Source organism: Pholis gunnellus (genome assembly GCF_910591455.1).
Source record: "Pholis gunnellus genome assembly, chromosome: 15".
NCBI lineage: Eukaryota > Metazoa > Chordata > Actinopteri > Perciformes > Pholidae > Pholis > Pholis gunnellus.
The window spans coordinates 14,957,138-14,970,623 of NC_136542.1; the positions used below are offsets into that span (position 1 = coordinate 14,957,138).

The window sequence follows — 13,486 nt, forward strand, 5'->3', positions numbered from 1 at the left end:
ATGCCAACTAACTTGTACCAGCTGTTCAGACGCTCATTCTGTACCTGCAAGAATTCCTGGCTCTCATGAAATATAATGTGCTTTATAAATCGCTTGTGCACTTTAGAAAATAAAGGCTTTATCCCATGTCTTCATGTGGTCCTTATCTCTTCTGTGCACAACTCCTGCTCAGACATGCTTTCCCTTCATCACAATAAACAGAAATGGCGTGAGTTGTTCCTTCCCTCACACAGCTCTCATTTAACCATTAGCTATGCTTAATGGGAGGAAATCTGTGAGTTTTTCCAGCCGGTATCTGCCCAGTCTCATTTGCATTGCTTGTCTTGCGTTGGAAGTCTATGGTTAATCGTTACAACCTGATAGGACGAAAGCCAACTGGGTGAGTGTGAAAGACTGTGAAGCAGCTCGCATGTTGAAAACGTTTGTTTCCTTACTGTTCTTGGTGCCCTGACATTACCTGACATTCTTTCACGAAAGAAAGCTGTCAAAACAAATAAAGGTTCAAACTTCAAAGCATATTTCTCATGGCCTTATGTTGGAAAGAAAATGTTTTGTCGCTCAAGATCAAATGAACTCTGTTTCGTCTGGAGGCGTTTGGTGTAAAAAGGGAGATAGTTGCACGTTGAGGAGTCAGTCAATGTATAGATACTGTGGGAAGTTGAAGAAGTAACAGCAAAAGAAAAGAAATGACTGCAAAGCTGAAACAAATGCTACATTTTCAGTAGTTTTATTGAAAAATGCCTCTTCTGTTTCAGAAATAAATAAGAAAATAAGGCTGTGTGGAATTCACAAAATGTGCAGTTAAAACATGGGAAAAGCAATTCTATGTCCATAGTCTTGCAACCAAATCCAAACTGCATATATAGAAAACAACAACTATATTCTGACTTAGAAATCCTCAGTAAATATACAACACAAACATGCAATTCCACCTTTGGTAACAAAACAAAATACAAATAAAAAAAATGTGGTTTGTTACAATAAGTCAGATTATCATTTGGTTTCAAGGCCTAACAAAACATCACAATGAACAAATATTTGGTGATCAAATTAATTGTTTTAGCTTTGGAGAATCTGAAACAGCTTTACATCCTGAAGTTTGAGAAAAACAACATGGATAGTCCGAAAATTCAAAGTCATACATGCTGTACTTCCTTCGACATACTTTCTGCTGGTTTTCACATGATTAGTGCATTACACATTCGATAAACACTTGCAGTTATATTACAAACAGACACTTAAAGGGAACACTTAGCAAGCACACAGGTTTGTAATGAACGAACATGTAAGTTTGTATTCATCTTGCTAAATTTTCTCATGTCAAAAAAATATATGTTCAATATAGCCAGGGGTATCAAACCCATATAAGTATTAGTTTCTTTCGGGAAAATCACTTCATTCTCACATGCGTGAACATGGAAGTTGTTTCAATATTACGCTTTCTGAGAACTCCTCAATGTAGCTATGATGCTAGTGTTTCTGTTTTGTCGTGTGGTAGTGATCTCTTTCCTCGTTGGTTTCGTGAGTAACCGGGTGATTGTATCGCCTCAAACTCTCCAGCTGGCTCCACAGGTATAGTCTCTACGTCAGGTTCAGGTTGGTAGTTGTTGGCTAGAAAAATATTTGGGACGACCAATAAAAAAAGGGTTCCCTCCACAACTTTTCACATGCACAATTTAAATTATCTTGAACTTTGGAATTCCAAACAAATGCCTTGTGTCTTACTATTGCTTCCCGAGATACCATAACAAGCTAATTGAAAAAAAACTGTTCCAAATGACATTTACAATAAAATCCATCAACCTATTGGATAATAGGACGTAGTAAAATAACCAGCTTATACTACAGAGAACACATGGAAATGGCAGGAGAGCAACATACAGTACTGGTTTGGCCAACGTACACAAAGAACATGAGGATCAAAATTACAAAAGGAACATGCTTCGGTCTGGACCAGAGCTGTCTAAGTCACTTAAGGTGTCGTAAACAGAGGTTATGCTGGTGGTAAGTAAGCAGAGGGTTATGAGGCACAAGCTCAATACAGATGTTAACTTGATTATTTTAGTGAAATGTCCTGGTTCATACAATCATTTACAAGGCACAAAAATTAGTTTTATTTACACATGTCACCGCTACATTAACATCGCTTTCAGTTATGAAATCCTCTTTGTTAGTAGTTGTTTTGGGTGGTATTTGTACATGCTCCTTCCATTGTAGAAATGCTCAGTCTCTGTTTTTTTTTGTTTTTTTTCCCAACGGATTGTGGTTCAAGATGCAAACAGGCCAGCAGGTTGCCATCACTGTAGCTTGTGAGATGATGTTAGTGCCAGTCCGCTCCGTTCTGCTTTTTTGGCTTTCGTAATGTTTGTGTTTAGTGTTCAATAATTATGTCCATGGTGATTATCCTTACATGCCCCATAGCAAGTGGGCAAACATCTCAGAAACAGAGTGTAAGCGGCACAGGTGACTAACCTGCAAATAGTTCAAAGAGGGTGTGAGTTTTCAGATATAAGTATCATTTTGATTTAATGCAAGTCATCATACACAATTAGCTAGAATGCTTTACAAGCCAGTTTTAAAATGTGTACATTCAATGTATGGAGATATTGGAAATGTGACTCCTTACTCAGCGTTCACTAAACCCCTCCCCCAAACAGATTGTCTTATCCTACTTTAGCATTAGCACCGGTAACGAAGCATAGCAGGCCTGTCAAGCTTTGGATTTCTGCACATTTCTATCCTTTTCAGAATCAAAAATACAACAGTAAGATTGTGTGGAATAGATTAAACTGTGTTTTTATTGTCATTTTATTGTCATTTTCCACAAAGTCAGTTTGAAGCATGAGTCAGCCAGAGACACTTGTCTGTCTAATGTCAGCTTAATTAGTTAATGTTGGGGAAAATCTAAATGACTAATGATTAGGTGTGCTTACAAAGTCTGGTGTCCTTATGTGATCCTCGTTGTGTGAACTTCCTCTGACATTAAGCGCCACAGCTGTTTAGTCTATCCGAAAGAACACTCAGCACTGCTTGTAATGGTAAATAAAGTTGTAGACGGCGTCGATACTTCATGGCGTCTTCCGATGATAAAAGTGACCTTTGTACTAGAACGAATTGTTAAAGTGTCCCGATACTTAGAATATGCAGAATGAAGGCAATTTGTGTGTGTTATGTTTTCGTGACATAGATAGCCTGGGACACTATTGTTTACTTGGTATAAATATCCGAGGCTCAGAGTCAGACCTCTGAGCAGCCTTGATCCACGTATACTGTATGTGAATCAACTCTGTCTCCTTCTTGCAAGAATAAATGGCCTATTGTTTGATGATTTTCCATCGGTCTCGGGTGAATTTTTCTAACAGTTAACCAGCCAGCTACAGCTAATTTCATCTGCTCGTGACAGGTGTCATCACAGTCAGAAAAATCAATTGTCTCTGGCTGGATATGAGAAGCCTTCTTTTGTCTACCTCTGTCTAAAATAGAGCACTTATTGTTTCAGAAATGACTTTGAGTTGTGATGGTGAATCTGCCAAGTTATCATTTCAAACCGCAGTATGTTCCATGAGAGAACGATCTAGCTTGACAGGCGTAGCAACAGTAAGCGGGAACGATCAGTTGAACCTCTTATGGAAAACAGTTTCCAGGTTTAAACCACAATAATCTGGAACACTTCCATTCATATCTCCATACATTATCAAAGAAAGAAGTAGCGCACTGAGTTGCAAATGTAATTAGTCTGCATACATTTAGTCTTGTATCTAATGTAGTACCATGCAGGACCTAGACAGTGTTGAGTGTACCTGTGTATCCTTGTCCATTGTAAGGAATGCCAACACACTGAGAGGAGTCGCAATATCCAGTGGGTCCTGGTGGTCCCCTCACCCCCGGAGTGCCCTGGCGACCTGGAGGTCCGCGAGGCCCACTGGAGCCAGAAGACCCTGGGGGTCCTGTTCTTGACTCTCCTGCTGGCCCTGCAAAGAGGAGAGAGAGAAGGTGAGTCAGGCCAGTTGGAGTGTAAGGCCGTGTCTGGAGCTCAGCACAAAAACCCGTAAATCTTCAGTGGAAATTGATAGGGGTAACACGGGGCTGCAGCACTGCAATTTGAAATGTTTCAATGGCTCAATTAAAAAGCTTGACCAAGAAAAGAAAAAAAGTCCAGGGCTGTGTGGAGCCCCCCCCCCCCCCCACCTCCACCCCCTGGCCCCGTCTGTCTAGACGGTAAAAACTCAGGATGGAATTTTTCCCCTCTCTTTTTCTCGTCCTTAAGTGAGCCCATGTGTTGGCGATAAAGCCACCAAAGAAAGCTCATTGTACAACAGTCAAGATTCTCCCACACACATGCATTTACAGTACACACACAAACACACACGAGTGAGTCATCCGTATGGACTTCCTCCCACTGGTCTTCAGTTGTTTCTCTCTTCATTCACAGAAACAGACATATGAGTGTTTGGTGTTGTGGGGTCGACATCAATAGAAGGTTGCTCTGTCTTTGCAATAGCTTCCCTAGGGAAAGGAAGTCTTCTGAAGTGGTGAACGTTTCAGAGTCAGAACATATTGGATATAAATTTCAACTGAGGAAAGGCGATGGCCTTTTTCAAACCGACAAATCAGTCTAATAAGATTTTTAAACAATGGTAACTGCATCATGCCCTTGATTAAAGACTGACTAAAGGCCGTCTAAACTCTAGACATATAAATTCTCTCCTTAATGAGGAAATACCTTCCATTTAGTGTCTTCTATTTCAAATGTGCACAGTGTTTGGAGAAGTTCAATTTACACGAGACATAAATCCTTTGGAAAAGAAAGAACTGGGTTTATGTGCAGGGTCCCTCCAAAAAATCTATGCAAAGCAGCTGAAGGTGCTTAAGATCCATATGCTGTAGGTAAATTTTGGCCTCGGGTTGGAATGTGTCATTTTAATTGGACTTACGGGAGTACCGTGACATGAAAAGGTCCACAAAAACGTGAAAAACACTCAAACTGTGTTTTAGTGTAAAGATTAAGTTGTAACAGCACAGTGGGAGACCAGCAGACTGTCTGCAGCTGCTGGAGGACAATATTCAACAGCAAATGTGGTCACTTATGTTCCTCGCCTCATTGTGATCGGAGAATAACAGAAAAATGGGGTTATTTAAAGAGCCTTGTGTTACCTGGGGGCCCTAGTGGACCTCTTTGTCCTCTGATACCAGTTCCTGGAGATCCTCTATCTCCCTTTTCTCCTGCTAAACCTACATAAAACAGAGAAAAGAGGGGGAAAAAACGTTTTCACACCAATAAAACAATGAGTAGAAATCTACATTTTTAGATCATATTATGCAACGCTAACTCGTGTCTACACGAGGTAAGGTAATGCTGTTATGTTGTTATTCCACTCATGTTGGACCAACACGAGAGTCAACTCATTCAACATAACCATGGCCTTTAAGTCATTGCTCTTTGTAACACAACAATGAAGTACCTCTTTCTCCTGAACTTCCAGGCAAACCTGGGTTTCCAGGGAAACCAGTTCGACCAGCTTGTCCAGGCTCTCCGCGGGATCCCTGGTTGCCGGCAGGGCCAGGAGGACCAGGGGGCCCCGGATTGTTGCTACGATGCCCAGAGGGAATCTGGTTGAGCATCGTGTCGATTCGGCTCATCTGACCTGCAGAAGAGAAGAACCAAAACAGCTGGATTTGTACTGGATTCATGTTTTAATGACCTCAAAGTTCCTTAAATCTGAAGAAAAGTTTTGCTCACTGTTCACAAGCTGTTCACAAACTTGTCTGGCTATGGAGCGCATCATGTTCTGGGATGCGAAGTCTCCCTAGAAAACAAAGACATTTTCATGAAGAGATGGTAAAGTTTTTTCTCGTTAGTGATGTATGATTAACTGGTATATGGCATTTCCTTAAAAAAGCAATACATACCCTCTCTCCTTTCTCTCCTTTAAGGCCAACAGTTCCCTGTTAAGGTGAAGAACAGTGTCAGGACAAGCAACAACCTCGTTCTCGACCTCTCCTAAAAATGGTCATGCAACCGTTATTTGTGTCCTGTTATTGAGAACATACTGTGTTTCCTGGGTCTCCTGGTTTCCCTGGTTTCCCAGTCATTCCTGATACACCTGGATTTCCAGGGTTTCCCTAAAAGAACAAACAGGAAATAACACGGAGAGATTAGTGTTTACCTAAAATTACTGCACAATAAACATAATTGGAAAGTTTACCTCCTGCTCCCTATTAACGTTTGTATAACAAGCTTTAAGTTGACTTTCATGCTTTGACATCTGCAGTGGGGGCGTGTGGCACACGCTGCCAAGAACACTAAAGAGGAGATGGAAACACACACATGCCCAACAGCCAACTGGGATGGGATATACACACACACACACACACACACACACACAGAGACACACAGACCAGCCACCCGGCACTGCTAATGGGTCTTGGAGCGTTCAGGATGGTATAGTGCGTGTGAATTCTAAACTGGCACGCTGCCTGTTGGCATGACGGCTGGATTAAGTAGATTCAGACCTCCCCAAACCACAGAAGAAGAAAATGAGATGCATGCACCATCCTCGTACCAGTGGAGGGGCCTATAGACTACAGTCGGCTTTTCTTTTGTTATGTGCAGTTCCAGCAGAGTGCAACTGTGGAGCCAGAGAAGTAATTGGTGCAGATATATCAGGAAGGAACGCATGCTCCAAAGAATATTTATTTGGCTCTTTTCTGTAAAACACAAAGACAAAGAGACAAACACACACACACACACACACACACACACTCACCATGGGCCCTGGTGGGCCTCTGGGTCCAGATGGTCCCTCCTTTCCTGGCGGCCCCTATGTAGAAATAACATACAATCACACATGGGTTACAACACACCGGGGACCCCATGCATGCAATATATCAGTGTCATAACTTAATATTGGTCTCAGCCTTAAATCTGTCTTTTGAAATTATATTTATAAGTTAGTGGCTCAATTATTTTGGCCGAACAGGCAGTACTTCTGCCTACGCTGAGCTAAGTGGGTGATCACATGCAAAACATGTCCTTTAACTACAGTAAGTGTTGGATCCATTTGACGCAGGCCTGGAGGGAGATCTTACCCGCACTCCGCTTGGTCCGCTGGGGCCCAGAGGACCACGTTGTCCGGTAGTACCCTGGGGAAAAAAGGCTAATGATCAGGAACAAACACATTCATAAAGCTCTCCAATGCCTCTGTTGAACTAGAATACACTAGGAAAAAAAACTGTGGTTTCCTAGCTCTTCAGCCAAAAATCATCATCATCTTTGTAACTAAAAAATAGAACAATTTCCCTCTTGTCTGTTGACACATGATGTCTACTAGAAATCTGAATAGAGAGTGCTGTTATAATAAGCTTTATTGTCTAAAGACAATTCTGCCAACAAGCGCGGTGGAGAATAGAATGGCACTTTCTCCCATGTCTGATGCTCATTCAGAGGCCAGAATAACCAGCGGCGATGTTCTCTCCAGTTGAATGGTGGGAGTTGGCTGAATGACCTCAGCCGGATGAATGAACATTGTTCGGCCAAGAAATGGCTGTGTAATGCCAGCCCACTCAAAAATGCCCTGAAATGTAAAATGGGTGAAGCCTGAATTCAAATCTGCTTCTGACTCGAAAGAGCAATAACCTCAAAGACCTTTGAACTCATGTTACGCTCACGGTAAGTCTGGTTTTATGTGAATGTCATTTTCATCCAATAAGTCCACAAAATGACATCTACTATAGCTCAAAGACGCTCAAGCTTCAGACACACTAAGTCTTTACCAAGTCACGAACATCTTCAATTACAGGGCTGTGGAAGAACATGTTCCATTCCCTATTTCCACTTCGGTAACATGAGTCTGCGCTCCATAATAATTTAACTGCATCACCGACCTTCTACTGTTTGTCAATCAACAGGCTGATTCGAGAGTGTGGGTCTCCCTGAGGATGGCATGGTAAACCTCCTACACTGAGTGTGGTTTCAATCTCAGCATGTGGACCGAATCCAGGCTCCAGTAGCAACGCTGCTCTCTACGGATAGTCTCCTGTTTCCTGTTCATAAACCACAAAATGAGAGGGGGAGTACTTACTTGCATGCCAGACAGGCCCGGGTCTCCAGCATCTCCCTTTGGTCCCTGGCGACCCTGAAGGTGGAGGAGGAGGAAAAGAAAGCGAGAAGCTTTAATCTTTGTTTTATCCTTTCCAGTCTGTCATTGTGATTGACTTCACTGGTGGCTTGGCAACAACATTACACTTTCGTATCAGCTCTAATAACGATGGATAATGTGTGTCATATACATTCAACTCCATCTACCATGAATGCTTAACTATCTCTTGCGTGGCTGGACTTTTGTATTGTAGGGCAACTTACAGGCTCTCCTGGTAGAGACAGTCCGTTAGGGCCCTGTGGTCCCGGTGGTCCCATTGAGCCTGGGAGTCCTAAGTCTCCGCGTGGACCCACTGGACCCTATACAGCATATACCCAGACAAAAAGCAAAGATGTTTTAAAGCCACCCTCTTAGAAAAAGAAACATGTCTAATCAGACTTTAGAAATGCACATCAACAGTGGAAATGGGCCTTTAAGGTACTTGAGTAGTGGCCCCTTTGAATCAAAATATACAGCCGACAACTAAATTCAGATGTGTGCAATTTGCGTTGTCTGATGGTGCAGGCTAACGAAAGGCTGTAGCAGAGCAGTAATTATGAAATACAATGGCAATGAGAAGCGAGTGTATTTAGCATTATTGGTAATTGCTGAAGTAAATAGAGTTACAAATTCAAAGCCTGTAAAAAAAAAAAACAAGATAACAATTCATCATGTGCTTATATTAGTGGTGTAAGGCGTTACTCACAGGATTGCCGTGTTCTCCTCTATCACCTCGTGGTCCCTTAGAACCTGGGCTGCCCTGGAAAAGCAAGGAGCCACAAGCACAGTCAGTGTAACAACAGGAGCAGATTCCAAAATCCCTAAAACCCCAAGCCCCACCGAATCCTCACAGGGGTTTAGTGAAGTTACCAAGCACATATATTCCAGCCGTCTCCTCAAGAATTTTGCACTGTTGTTTTTCCAACAGGCATTTATCTTTTGACACTTCCTCCTGAGCCCACACTTCAATGCATGCCACTGGTCTCATCCTCCTCTGCTCTTTCCAAAGGAAAACAAAATACCACGACTGATGCGAAGGACATCCTCGGTCTCACTATTGCAGGCAAATGTCAAGTAGCTCATTATAGCTGTGCAGCCGATACTAGCAGAGAGACGTATGGCTTTATCATCATCATCATCATCATCACATCAAAACAGACAGAGGTAGAGGAGGTGAAGATAGAGGACGGAGGACAAGCAGGGATGACCGAGGGAGAGTATTTACCGAAGGTCCAGGAGGACCCTGAGGGCCAATGCTGTCCTGTGTGCATGTGCAAGAGTGGGGAAGGGATGGGCACTTGGCCTCGTCTCTCTGAAAAGGAAGACACGAGATGAAGAGATCAGAACACATAAATGCACAAACACACTTCAGAGGAGTATTCTTACAGTCCGTTTCACACCCACCCGCTAATAATTCAGACCATGTCCTGGCTATCAGAATACAAGCGGTTGAAGAGAAAATGTCATTTTGTGACTGCTTCCTGGCAAACTGCAGTTTTGACTTTGCTTGCAGTTTAAGAAGCAGAGGCCGTTTAGAAACCCAGCAAAGGTCATGATGGAACAGTGGCCCATGCACAGTCAGTGTGGGACTTTGAGGCCAGATGCTCACTGACCGCTGCAAACACTCACCACATTTTTGGAAATGAGTCTTTGACATAATGAGTTATATATAACACTGCAGTCATTGACATGATATATTAATATCTGATGTCAATTATAGATGAATTGCTCATAATGGGATAAATGCTGCGTGCGTCCGGTATTTACCATACTGAATCAAAATAAACGTGATTTACTGTCTGCAGCACTTGTTTTCATGTAATTGGTAGATCATATTGGTCCGATTAGCACAATTGCACAGGATACAAGGTTCTATTCAGTTCTACTGAGGCACTCTCTTTTTAAACTGCAATCTAGTTATCAGCCTTGCATTTAGCTCAATGACTACAAACCAGCTTAGATAATAAACCTCTGAGAAGACTTGCATGCATACAGTATATACAGTAAACAGAATGGTTAATCTGCTATTGATTCTAACAACAAACAAGGTGAACGGTTCTTGGTCCTATTCTTTAAAATTGCAATTAGTCGTACATGTACATCAAAACCGAAATATCCCTCAAGTGCACCTATAGATGGCCTTTTAACTTGACTTTGTTGTTAAATGATTCTAAAATGACACTTGTGCTTACTGTGGCGGGCAGGTCGCAGCATTTGTCTCGGCTGATCCAGCTCAAGCTGCAGACAATATCGAACATCTGGAGCTGGAACTACACAACAGAAGAAGGGGAGAAACGTCAAGGGGTGTTACAAATGGCTCCCGTTCTTGATGAAAATGCATACTGTTGAAAGCAGGACAACTATGAGTCCCTCAGAGAAATAAAAAAGATGCAGGCTTCCATCCTTCCAGCAGTCAGTGGGAGCAGTTACAATTTAATTGAGCAACTATGCACAAGAGGATTTGGATATTCATCGGTTGGAAAGCTGTGAGATGCTCGTCCAAACGTGCTTTTCTAAGCCTTTTGCGTTTTTCACAAGATTCTTTTTTCGCCTACCGTTGCAGACTGCCTCTTCCCGCCTCCAGACTTGGCCAACTTGCCAAGCACTTCATAGCCGTCCAGTGTGATGTTGTTGGCCTCCTTGATGGGCTTCTCTGCCACCTCCTGGCAGTCCAAGTTGAGCTTGACTTTCTCTGCAGAGACGCTGATGTGGAGCTGCGGGGAGGGAGAGGACGGGGAGAGGGCACAATTAACAAAACGTTATTGTCTTCTCAAAACTTCATAGCTGCCAGCTTTGTTGCAACACAATTACTTGGCAGAGAACATTCAAGCTTTTGAAAAGCTGGGTTTAGCATTAATTTGTATTTGGAAAGGACATCATTGCCATTTTAAAGAGAAGGGAAAGTCTTTCAGAAAGTGCAACCATAAGGCCAGGAACAACTCCACTAAACCTTTTCAACCCATGTTGTCTGGAGCTTATGAAGATGCTGGTACTGTATTCCACTTAATTGCCAGATTGAGTGAGTTGTTTAGTCTTTGCAGAACCACGTTAATGATAGATTCTGATATTACCCCAGAGTGGTTCCTGATTTGGCATGAGACTGCAGTTTGATGCCTCCACAGATGAATGGATCATAAAAAAGGAAATATACAACCGTTTTTTGATTGTATAACACAGAATGACAAAGTGCAAGATTTTGAAGTTTCCTGTCCAGAGAACCCTGCTCCACATCTTGAAGCAATATCGTGTGCGGTGTGCCATCAAACGTCCTACACTTTCCATACTTTTTCCTCACTGTTGCAAATTTTCCCCTGCTAAACAGTCTGACAAGCTTTCTTTATGTCAGGAAAAGCAAGCTACTATTTCTTTCTACAAAACCATACCAACCACAGACTAGGCCATGGTTCCTGGCAACCAATCCCAAAATTACAGTTGACTTCCTTGGCAGCAGAACAGAGTATCTGGTGGACCACAAAGAGAGAGGGGTGTCGTTTATCCCAGGGTCCTGGCATGGATATATTACCATATACCACGATGCTCCTGAGGGCTTACCAAAACAGCTTTGGATGATAACATGGGATGGCAAATAATGAGCATGTATATATTACCTCACTGACCAATAAGTAAACACAATACAATCACGGTGCTTACTGGAAAATAAGGCCTCTAGCTTTCTAGGGCCCATTGTTCCCTCAGTTGAAAGTATTTGTTGCGAAGTAATCTGGTCCTACTGCAGCGAAGTGTTGACAGAGGAACAATTTTCAGTCATCAATTGTTAACACAGAAGGTTTCACTGTGCTTTGCTGTGTCAACACCCAGTCAGAGTCCATATGGTAAGATTTTAGTACATTTGAATTATTTCCGCAATTACTATCAGATTAGATTTTACTGCTCTTGGCTCTGTCCTGACTGTTCCTTCGTTTTCATAATCATGAACCTTAATTTCATGCATGCTATTAGTGCATGCATGAAATTAATTAGGTGCGAGTCCAAGCTTAAGTTAGCTTTCATTGAGAGTAAAGGGAAATAACTGATCACTATGAAATCCCCATTAGATTAGAGTTTCATGCGAGCAGTGCTGTTGCTGAACATGACATTCCCAGTTAGGTCGCTCAGTTCCATTGCATCATTCTCGATGTGAAGCTGTCATGATCTGGCACCTGCGATCAGACAAGTCACTGTGGATTTCTTTGGTAAGAAAAGTTAATTTCCTGTAATTCTAGAGTGGCTTTCAGGGTCAGGAAGTCTACAGAAAGAAGATGTCTTCGTGTCCAAAAGAAAAGTCATCACAAATGAAGAGTACAATGACTGCAGTCAGTGGACAATTTGGCAAAAAAAAACTCCCTTTCTGTCTTAATTAGTGTGTGCGTATATTGGCACAACCTTCCCAACAAAGTGCCTGAAAGGAAAGTTTCTCGAAGAACAATAAGGTTTGTGTTGTTTGTTTTTGCACGGAGGCAAACTACAGTGCCCTGTTCAGTGACTACACCAACATACACGCTCAAACTTCTGGCATGGAACTCTGAATACACGACCGGTCACTATACGGCTTATGGAAAATGTCCTTTTCACTTCGGTTAAGAGAAACGTTCCCTCTACGGGCTCCCACCCTTTGAGTGTGGGAGGGGATTCCCCAGTGGGCTAGTGAGTGGTTAGCATCTGCTATCGTCATCTCTGAGAGCTTTCCCACATGTTCTATCAGCGATAGACCCCGACCTCTCCAGCCTGGGTTACTTTTTATGAACTGGTCCGATGAGAAAAACTAAATCTGTCAAGCACTCTTTTAGTACAAGAAGAGTAGAGTAATAGATTCAGCGATTGACAGGAAGTTAATCTGCAAAAAAAAAAGCAATAACGGCATTTCATTTGTCGACATTTTACAGACTATTAAACAATTAAAAAAGGATAGAATCTCTCGATAAATCAATAATGAAAATAATCCTCGGTTGAAGCTCTACTTGATTAACCTGAAACTCAAAGGTCAACACGTGGGGTTTGTTCTGTTTATTGTCATACATGGTCAATAAACACAGCTACCATTTATGACAACCCTCATCATTGGTCCCTCTGGCCACACACACACACACACACACACCCTTTATTACAGAGGTCACTCTGTACTAGCCATGGATAAAAGTTGGGAAACCACTCACAACATGTAAACATAAACCACCACAGCTGTCGGCAGCCGCACTTACTCAGCAGACCAGTAAATAAGCATCTAGGAAGACCGCTGCAGAGTTGCCAGCTCATGGACCAACAACTACAGCACCGCAAACTAGTCACTCAGTGTACATACAGACTACAGTCTCCACCACGGCCACAGATTGAGAAAACTCACACACACA

General features: G+C 42.3%; 1 protein-coding gene across 3 annotated transcripts in view; it reads right to left on the reverse strand.

Moving 5' to 3' along the window:
- Positions 1–711: 711 nt before the first annotated feature.
- The window catches only part of col12a1a (collagen, type XII, alpha 1a), a 55,322-nt gene continuing 42,547 nt past the window's right edge, over positions 712–13,486 (reverse strand). For 2 of the 3 annotated variants that reach the window (XM_079175383.1, XM_079175382.1), the window contains 15 exons: positions 10,694–10,852; positions 10,331–10,408; positions 9,364–9,450; positions 8,845–8,898; positions 8,363–8,458; positions 8,082–8,135; positions 7,090–7,143; positions 6,768–6,821; positions 6,052–6,123; positions 5,911–5,946; positions 5,741–5,807; positions 5,463–5,645; positions 5,155–5,232; positions 3,801–3,971; positions 712–1,611 (listed from right to left, as the gene is read on the reverse strand). In XM_079175383.1, coding sequence (XP_079031509.1) covers positions 1,463–1,611; positions 3,801–3,971; positions 5,155–5,232; positions 5,463–5,645; positions 5,741–5,807; positions 5,911–5,946; positions 6,052–6,123; positions 6,768–6,821; positions 7,090–7,143; positions 8,082–8,135; positions 8,363–8,458; positions 8,845–8,898; positions 9,364–9,450; positions 10,331–10,408; positions 10,694–10,852 — 1,392 coding nt within the window. In that variant the 3' untranslated portion in view covers positions 712–1,462. Of the gene's footprint in view, positions 2,473–3,800; positions 3,972–5,154; positions 5,233–5,462; positions 5,646–5,740; positions 5,808–5,910; positions 5,947–6,051; positions 6,124–6,767; positions 6,822–7,089; positions 7,144–8,081; positions 8,136–8,362; positions 8,459–8,844; positions 8,899–9,363; positions 9,451–10,330; positions 10,409–10,693; positions 10,853–13,486 lie in introns of all 3 variants that reach the window. The other variant, XM_079175384.1, reaches the window with a different exon arrangement.